General features: G+C 44.6%; 1 protein-coding gene across 1 annotated transcript; it reads left to right on the top strand.

Moving 5' to 3' along the window:
- The first annotated feature begins 204 nt into the window (after window positions 1-204).
- Tagap (T cell activation RhoGTPase activating protein) lies at window positions 205-9,208 on the top strand. The gene is made up of 10 exons (XM_031354108.1): window positions 205-339; window positions 1,042-1,127; window positions 1,217-1,270; window positions 1,558-1,624; window positions 2,802-2,968; window positions 3,488-3,649; window positions 4,059-4,168; window positions 5,632-5,827; window positions 6,404-6,518; window positions 7,193-9,208. The coding sequence occupies exons 2-10, from the start codon at window positions 1,101-1,103 to the stop codon at window positions 8,407-8,409; spliced, it is 2,115 nt and encodes a 704-aa protein (XP_031209968.1). The 5' UTR covers window positions 205-339; window positions 1,042-1,100; the 3' UTR covers window positions 8,410-9,208.

The following is a 9,208-nucleotide window of genomic DNA, read 5'->3' as shown; positions in this document are numbered from 1 at the left end:
AGTTTGTAGACATTTTTACTTTGAAATGGGGGGTGGGGGTTAGGGGGGGCAGGCTTGGAAAGAACCGGTGCTGCCCTAAAAGGAATGAGGAAGTGAGAGCGGAGCAGTCTCTGGCTGGCTTTGGCTGTGTGACAGCCCATGATGTTCCTTCCGGCCCCAGTAATATTCTGAGTTTCCACCTGCCCGCCCCCGCCACTTATAATGCTCAGCACATGAGGCTGAGGGCTCCAGTGCCTTGTCTCTGTGGGTGGACTCTTAGGGTCAGAGTGTCATGTTGTGTCTCCTGTTTTCCACAGTTCACCAGAGGTAAAAAGAGCTCTGGCCGAAGACTCTGGCTGCGTAAGTACTGTAGATTAACAGGACAGAACATAAACTGCCCTGTGGGTCGAGGGTCTTGGGTCCCTGAAGTCTCCTAATGAGAAATATGCGTCAGCCTTAGCAGGACTCTGGATGCAGAATGCTCGGCGGCTGTGTGTCAGCTGCAGCTTGGGGGCTTAGGGATTCTGTAGCTGTTATCTTTTGTTTCTATACACTGTATATAGTGTCCTGGGGATAAATTTCTGTCACACTTGGGTTACATGGGAGTGCCGAGCTTTTAATAGAGTAGGTATGAGCACTCAAAAAAGCAAGTCTTAGCTGTTGTAATGTATCTTCAGGCTCTCCTGATGGGAAGGAACTTGGTAATGCACAACAAAGTTTGGGAGTAGTAAAGACGGCTGGCAAAAAGAATTTAGCATTAAGTTTCTCAGAGGCTGTTCTTCATCACAGGTGACGTTTAGTAAGAAAGACCGATGTTATCTTCCTTCACGGAAACGTAGGAATTTTTATTTCATTTGGATAAAATAAGATGCAAATGAAAAGTTGGACATGCTTCTCAATGATGCTTCTTAGTGAGAGCCCGGTTTTAAGCGAAAACTTTTCTATCCACTAGCTTTAAGTTCTGGGTCTTTTTTTTTTTTTCCCCAACCTTACTCTGAAATTTGAATTTGACCAGACTGGTTATTTTATTTTCTAACTCTTTTCATTTATGATTTATTGCAGACAGGACCAAAGCCTCAAGGTAGTGAACCGCCCCCCTTGGACTGTCAGCCTCGATTCCAATGAAGCTGATAAGCAGTCTCGATGGTGTACGTGAGTCCTTTACACCTGTTTATTCATCTTGTCCATAGACGGGGCTGAAGGACCTTCACTGATGTTCGTTTTTCCTCTCTTTTAGTCAAAAACACTTAATGCCAACAACATGGAAACATTAATTGGATGTCAGTCAGAGGTAAGACAGTAATGAACTTTTTATTTGCACTGTAATTAGATAAAAAAAGCATTCTTTTTGTTGCTCATTTGGGTTGTTTAATTATTAGTGTAAGATGAATATCAGATTATAAACTAAGCATGTCTACTGAGTTCTTCCAAAATAATGTTGGTCTGAGAAGATAAAATACAGAATCATTGCATTTGACTTAATTTTCAAGACGAATAAAAAAGGCTGTATGTGCATTTTGTGGAGGAAGATGGGGTGTCTTCGGGTGTCACTATTTTAAATGAAATGCATGTTTTCAGGGTGATATCAAGGTGCTTCCACTGCTGACATCATGTGAGAGTGAAGACAGCATTTGCCAGCTAATTGGTGAGTTTTGAAAACATACTGATCTCTCCTGTGCGCCTAATTAGTGCTCTTGGTTTGCAAAACCACAGGGCTTTTACTTTACTGAGAATTGGTTTTCTAAGAGTTCTGAGAGACCGCAGAACATTAACCCTTGACTAAGACAGCCAAGAGCGGTAGGAAGCAAGATTCTGTCCATGGACAGTGCTCAGCCCCACAGCCCGGTTTCCAAGCGGGCTGCCAAGTCTCAGAACTTGTAAGCCTTAAGTATGGAAGCCTGCACACATTGGAGAAACAGACACTGCCCTTCCCAACCCTTGCTTCCTTCTCTAGTGGAGACCGCACCTAACCGCCTGTGAGGCAATTGTTGCTGATCTCCAACCTCAAAGAATCAGGCATCCTTTCTTACCATCTTTCATAACACATTTCATTACGATATACGTCAGATCTGACCACCCCTCCCAAAGTATCAGGATGGACCTCTCATTCTTGCCTTTCTTCCACTTGTTGGAACAAAATATGTAAATGGCAGGATAGTTGGCTAAGTGCCAAGCCTTGGTGGCAACCTGCTTGAAGAATCACCTACTAGCTTCTGAAATAAAGCGGAGTTCGAGTGACTGTAGGATTCCCTGGGTGATATAGCGCCCCCTAGCGGTGGCCAGGTACGGAGCTGGAGGTGAACAGTCAGCCCTACCCAGAATCTTCTAGAAGATCTTCGAAAGGACGCAAAACACTTCCTCTTTGTAACTTTTACATTCAAAGAAATAAATTAAAATAATATCCATTAATCAGAAACACATCCTCTATAGTCATTAGGAATATGTTAAAATGGGCGGGTTTGACCCGCACCTTCGAAATTTCGCTAGTTTTCTGTAGCTAAAAGCTGTGTGCATAAAAACAGGAAAGGTGGGGCTTTTGAGGAACACTGGTGTTGATGTTTAGGGACTCGCAACCCTGACAACAGAGTAGTGGTTAAGGGGTTGATTTTTCTAGATCACGGTTCATGCCCTTGGCCTTCTCAAGTTTTCAACAGTGGGCTTGTCGGGGTTTTTTTGTTTGTTTGTTTTTTTGTTTTGTTGTTTTTTTCCAGCGTGGCATGCTATAGGTGAGATGATGTAGCCAACACCATCCATGTTCTAATTTGGATCTTGGCTTGTTAACATAGATTTTTCTCTTTATCTCCTTGTTCCCTTGGCTACAGAAGTTAAGAAGAGAAAGAAAGTGCTGTCCTGGCCGTCTCTCATGAGAAAGCTCTCTCCTTCATCCGACTTCTCTGGGTCATTGGAACCAGAGCTGAAAGTGTCGCTGTTTGACCAACCCTTGTCAATCATCTGTGGGGAGAACGACATACTCCCCAGACCCATCCAGGTAGGTGTGTGTGGGCTCATAAACCTACTTCCCTTTCCTGTGGGATCTGAAGAGTCTGGGGGAACTCTGAACATGATGGGCATCAGCTTTCAAAGAAAGTCTCCCCCTGCCGTCAGGTGCAGGAGATACATACAGTCCGCCGGCTGTATCCATCAGCATACTCTGAATGATGGGCCCTCCCTCAGTCCTCTGCCCTGAGGATTGGAGAAGGTGGTACCTTTGTAACTTCTAAAACTCATCAGAGAGGGAGCAGAGAATGTCTGTGGGGTAAACTAGTGTTTCTACTGGAAACATTTGAGAGGACGGGGGTGGGGGGTTGGGCAAATAATTTTCAAATGTGCAAAATTAATCCCTTCCCAATTTACCTCATCTGAGAAAAATGTGTTAAAAGGCGTCATTGGTAGCGCCGGCTTCGGTATGTTAAGTCTCTTCTTCTGTAACAGGAGCCTACAGATAGGTTTCCGCGCTTAAACGGCAGCAGCGTGGACATCTCCAAATGACTGTTTTCTGTCTCCCCAGGACATCCTCACCATCCTCTGCCTTAAAGGCCCTTCAACGGAAGGAATATTCAGGAAAGCTGCCAGCGAGAAAGCCCGCAAGGAGCTGAAGGAGGAGCTTAACTGTGGGGGTTCCGTGAATCTGAACCAGCTCCCTGTGCACCTCCTGGCTGTGGTCTTCAAGGTGAGCCTACGGCATGTCCACCAGATGGCCTGTTGAGGGTGCGCGCACTGACAAACTCATCAGGAGACCAGACACACTGCTCCCTGCAGGCAAAGCCAGCTCTTGTGGAAGTTTAGGGTTTTTTCTCAGTTAAACCTTTCAATTATTCATACAAGCACTTCTGTTTCAATGATCCCAGGTTTCGACAGAAAGGGTGGCATGAAATTCTCTCAAAACATTATATGATTGCCCCATGGCCATGGCCATTCATAAATCTGGTCTCCCCAGATTTCACCTACCTAGAGACAGTGCCTCTTACTATGCTGGTTAATGGGGGGCGTTTCTTAAGAACTGTGTAAGTTTGGAAGAGGCTCCCTACAAGGAAGTAAACACAGCAATGTGACTTGGGTGTACTTTTTTCTCCCTCCAGGACTTCCTCCGAGGAATCCCCCTGAAACTGCTCTCCTGTGATCTCTTTGAGGACTGGATGGGTGCCCTGGAGAAACCCAGCGAGGAGGACAGAATCGAGGCCCTGAAGCAGTAAGTCCTCTAGCACTGCTGGAGGTTAGGCCTCCATTTTTGATCCTTCATAAAACTCCGCAAGTGCTTCAAGATTCCTGTCTCACAGAAAATGTGACATCCGGGGAATCTGAGTGGAAGTGCCCATCTGCTCCAATCATGAAAGCCAGAAAAAGCCCTGGGTATTTAAAGGAAGCAGGTCTACCCAAAGGAGAGAAAACACTTCTTAAAAAAGCAGAAAGTAGGTGCTGGAGAGATGGCTCAGCAGTTAGGAGCACTGACTGCTCTTCCAAAGGTCCTGAGTTCAATTCCCAGCAACCACATGGTGGCTCAGAACCATCCGTAGTGAGATCTGGTGCTCTCTTAAAGGGTGTCTGAAGATAGCTACAGTGTATTTAGAGTAAATAAATAAATCTTTAAAAAAAAAAAAAAAAAAAAGCAGAAAGTAAACTTCAGTACTCATAGATCCCAAGATGGGAGGGAACCTAAACCCAGGAGTGGTTTTAAAAGGTGCAAGATGAGCTCATACCTCTGAATGCTTTACCACAGGCTAGCCAACAAGATTGGAGTTAACCTTAATGTCATTAACTGGTGTCTTGCCAACCACTGTTCTCTCATAAAACCCTTATGGCACCACAGAGCAACTTGGAAGAAAGTGTTTTGTTCATAAATTTCCACAGCAAACTGCATTCTTATGGTTAATAAAAAAAAAATTTTTTAAAAAGATCAAATTCCAATAGCTAGCATTTAAAAGTGGAAGCGTGACCTCTGCATTACTGGAGAATCCCAGAGGCCTTCCACTAACATGCCAGCACTCTAAGCTCATCAATATTCAATAGTTGTCCCCATGGCCAAGTATTTTCCATGAAATATTTACCAGAAAGAGGATAATTTCTGCCCATACCCTCCCCGCCCCAGAATACTAGGATTATCACAATGTTTCTGCTTACACATATAAGTCTTTTCTAAAAATAACACTAAGAAATGAAAAGGACCCATGTGTTGGATTCACTTCATTTTTTTTGAAATATCAAAATGTAAAGAATCTAATTTGTTATCACTAGAGCATTGCCTAGTTATAAACATGCTTTTATAGATTAGTTCTCTCTAAAGATTTCTCAAAAATGGTATAAAAATAGGTGATCCTCATCTGAAAATTAGTCTAAAAAGGGTGTGAGGAAGCCAGTCTCATAAGACTTGAATCAGAAAGAATTCTGATGCAGTTATTTAATGACGTTAACAAAATTGTTTTCAAAATGTAAGGCAGTCTGTGGCAGTTAAACAGGCTCTGATTCACAATCAGCATTCCTGTGTGTGATATTGGAGCACCACTACAACCTCAGGGAGTCCCTGAATGAGCGGTTCACAATGTTTGTTGTGACAATGCGCCTTCCTCGTTTTAAAGGAAGTCTGGTTTGGGTGGAAACTTTCGAGAGGCCATACTAAAACTACATGAAAATCATCATCCCTCAACTTTATTCCAGGGTTGCAGATCGCCTCCCCCGGCCCAACCTCCTTCTGCTCAGGCACTTGGTCTACGTGCTCCACCTCATCAGCAAGAATGCTGAGGTCAACAAGATGGACTCCAGCAACCTAGCCATCTGCATCGGGCCCAACATGCTCACTCTGAAGAATGACCAGAGCCTGTCCTTCCAGGCCCAGAGGGACCTGAACAGTAAGGTATGTCCTGCCTCAGAATGAGAAACTCCCTGGTCACGAGCCCACTCTCTGTAAAAAGCCAGGCACTCAAGTGCTTGTGGTTTGAGTCTCTCAAATGACTCAGGGGCCACGGGGGAGGTCTGAACTGCAGGATGTGTTTGCCGTGGTTCAGAGCTCATAGAAACCTGCATCTGCTGAAGCACAAAATGTATGTTATCCTCTGTTGTCCTGGGAGACAGATCAGAGTAACAGACACAGCACTGCCCCCACAGTTGGAAAAAAACACTTTGTCCTTTTTCCTCTGTGTATCACATTCTGCCTGTTCAGCTAGAAATCTAGACAAATACTTCCTCAAATGAAATTGTAGTGAGTTCAAAGGGGTTTTTTTAATTCTGAAAAAAAATGCATGCCTTAAAAAATATAATAATAAAGTGTATTTATTATTCCAATGGGCTTTTCTGGTACATGAAAGGATCTAGTCTTAATTCTGCCACTTCCTGAATAGTTGACCCCGATATGTCCTCCCTCTTTGCTACCTTCTTTATGAATGTACTTAAGCTGACAAACTGCTACTTTTTTTTAAAAAAAAAAAAACAGGTTAAGATCTTGGTGGAATTCCTCATTGACAACTGCTTTGAAATATTTGGGGAGAACATTCGGACACATTCCCGCATCACTTCTGACGACTCCCTGGAACACACTGACAGTTCAGGTACGGAACATTCTGTCACTTGAGTGTGGTTCTGGGGAGAAGTTTGTGCCAACCATAGGTGCTCCGTGCAGCCATGCAAAGCATCCCTAGTATTAGGAGCAGGATTCACTTTCATAAGTCAGAATTCTGTAAGGAAGTCACTAACCACAGAGACCTTGCTATTAGATTTACATACATACACACACACACACACACACACACACACACACACACACACACACACACCAGGCACTGCCCACTCTCTGAAACAATCTGGAATTTTCTCCTTTCCATTCTGAGTCATGAATAACTCTTGATTCTACTAAGTAAACTTCAGCTATGGGTTGGAGTAAGGAGATTCCAGCTCTGCAACGCAATGCGAGTCCATCAAAATGGACGTTGATCCTGTACAAGAAGGACCAGTGTTACGAATTCAGATCAATAGACCTTAGAGAAAATTATCATTGTCAGCTTCTTTTCCTCCAATCTTTCCCTTCCTTCTATGTTTTATTTTCCCACTTTCTTACCATTTAAAGACCACTCTAGACAGATGCAAAGTTTCAGCATATTGTCAGATCAGGCCCCAGTACACTTCCACCAAAGCACCATAGGTATAAATAGGGTGGCCTGCAATAAATACTTTTGCTAAGAGCCTGGACAGAATGCTCAGCTCTGTCTTCCTTAACTTTCCCCAGATGTGTCGACTCTGCAGAATGACTCGGCCTATGACAGCAATGACCCAGATGTGGAGCCCACTGTTATAGCCTCTACCACAGTGGCTGGCGTGGATACCCGGGGCCACTGGGACACCTGTGAGTCAAGCTCAGAATCCAGTATTAGCATGGTAGCCAGGCTGAAAAGCTCCATTGTCCAACAAGACAGGTGGTTCTCCGAACCCAACATGGCACCCTCACAAGAGTGCCTTGTGAGTCCGATGACCAAGCAAAAGCTAACGAGGAGCGAGGCCAGCTTCACTCTGCCCCAAGAAGCCTCCTGTTGTGAAGGTGATGAGGCTGAAGATCCTTTTACAGAGGAAGTCTTCTCAGCCATTGAAGGCAAACCCCAGAGACCAGTGGATTTGAAGATAAAGAATTTGACCCAAGCTTTAGCATCTCCACAGGGACCCATACCCAAAGCTTTCTCCAGATCCTCCCTGGGTGAATCTTTGGACAGCTCACCTGTGCCTTCTCCATCCTGTCCCAAGAGAAACTTCTTCACCAGACACCAGAGTTTCACCACAAAGCCGGACAAGACCAGACCCCAGAGAGAAATTAGAAAGCACTCCATGTCGTTTTCCTTTGCGTCTCACAAGAAAGTGCTGCCCCGAACCTCCAGCATTGGGTCTGAGAAATCCAAAGACTTTTCTAGAGACCAATTCCAGAAGGACTTGAGGAAAGAGAGCCAGCTTGCTGGCAGAATCATCCAGGAAAATGAGTCAGAAAGCCAAAGCCAAACAACTCTGGGCTTCAGCTTGTCTGGAACCTGGGCCCTCTCAGTGGACAACACGTTCCAGTTAGTGGATGTGAGGAAGCCAGGAAGCCCACCATCTTATGAAGAGGCCATTTATTACCAGACATCAGGACTCACAGCCTACGGTAGCCAGACAGTTGGGAGCATGAGGGCAAGAATGTTAAAGCAGAGCACAGCGGTACTCCCTGTGCCTTCTCACCACGGAGGAGACCTCAGTGAAGGGACATCTTGTGGACACAGATTGTCTTCTGTGACTGAGCACTGGACACAGAGTCAGACTGTCCATGTCTCTGTAGAAACTCAGGGTAGATCTGAGCTACACCGGTTGAGGACAGTGTCGGAGTCCAAGCAGAAGGCTAAACTGGACTGTCTCGGGCCACAACACAGCCACTTGGTCTTCGAGGTTGACCAACTCTGCTGTGCTAGAGAATCCTACATTTAAGAAGGGAGACCTTGTACCGTGCCTAACTTGTATGTGAAGATACGGCTGCAGAGAACTGCAGTCTATTTCGCAAAAAGTCATAGATAAGCTCATTTGGAATGTCGTGGGGAGCTCTCCTCTGTGAGGACAGCTCACACAGTGACACCAGCTTGTGTCTGTGTGCAACCGGGTTTGTGCAATATGTAGTAAATGTATAAAATGTATTATACACAAGGTATTAGATGCAAAGGGTGTCTGCGTACATCCCTTCATGCATGCACTTCTGTACTTTCTATATGTTGTTTTTTTGTCCTCAGGCACTTGATTCTATTGAGTAGAAAGAGTCTTTGCTTTTCTTAATGTTACAGCCAATGTCATGCCCATGTTCACAGTTTCCGTGAGCTGCATGTAGGCGGAAATGTCTGTACCTCTGATGCATCTTCTCCTAAGCAAGCTTGAGACAACGAATCAGCATCCTAAAAGGGAACAGACTGAAAGACACTTTACTCATGTGTGAGCCATCAGCCACACTGGGAGAAGGTCTTTCAATCATCTAATGGAATGTAGGTGGCGTGGTGGAAATGCGGTTCTGTCAGTATTAATTCTCGCAGAGCACTTTGAGCCTCTGCAGCTCAGTCATGTCTTGTGCAGCTGTGTGGAGGTAAGCAGTGTTGTATGCATCGGGGAATCTTGTATAAGACCTTGGTACAGTTTGTTTATTTATTATTCACAATAAACTGCCCTCCTTCTTTAGACAGTTCATTACTTGCTAATGTTATATCCTTTGCCTCAAATAAAAATCCATCAAGAACATTATCCA

The sequence above is a fragment of the Mastomys coucha genome, unplaced genomic scaffold, assembly GCF_008632895.1.
Source record: "Mastomys coucha isolate ucsf_1 unplaced genomic scaffold, UCSF_Mcou_1 pScaffold5, whole genome shotgun sequence".
NCBI lineage: Eukaryota > Metazoa > Chordata > Mammalia > Rodentia > Muridae > Mastomys > Mastomys coucha.
Note: the sequence above shows the minus strand (reverse complement) of the source record. Positions and strands in the feature narration are given on the sequence as shown.

What these genes read in the sequence shown, in the direction of transcription:
- Tagap (XM_031354108.1), top strand. Translation starts at nt 1,101, where the DNA reads ATGAAGCTGATAAGCAGTCTCGATGGT. An exon ending in TAATTGGATGTCAGTCAGAG is followed by an intron (nt 1,271 to 1,557) that starts GTAAGACAGTAA and finishes GCATGTTTTCAG; the next exon opens with GGTGATATCAAGGTGCTTCC. An exon ending in TCCTGGCTGTGGTCTTCAAG is followed by an intron (nt 3,650 to 4,058) that starts GTGAGCCTACGG and finishes TTCTCCCTCCAG; the next exon opens with GACTTCCTCCGAGGAATCCC.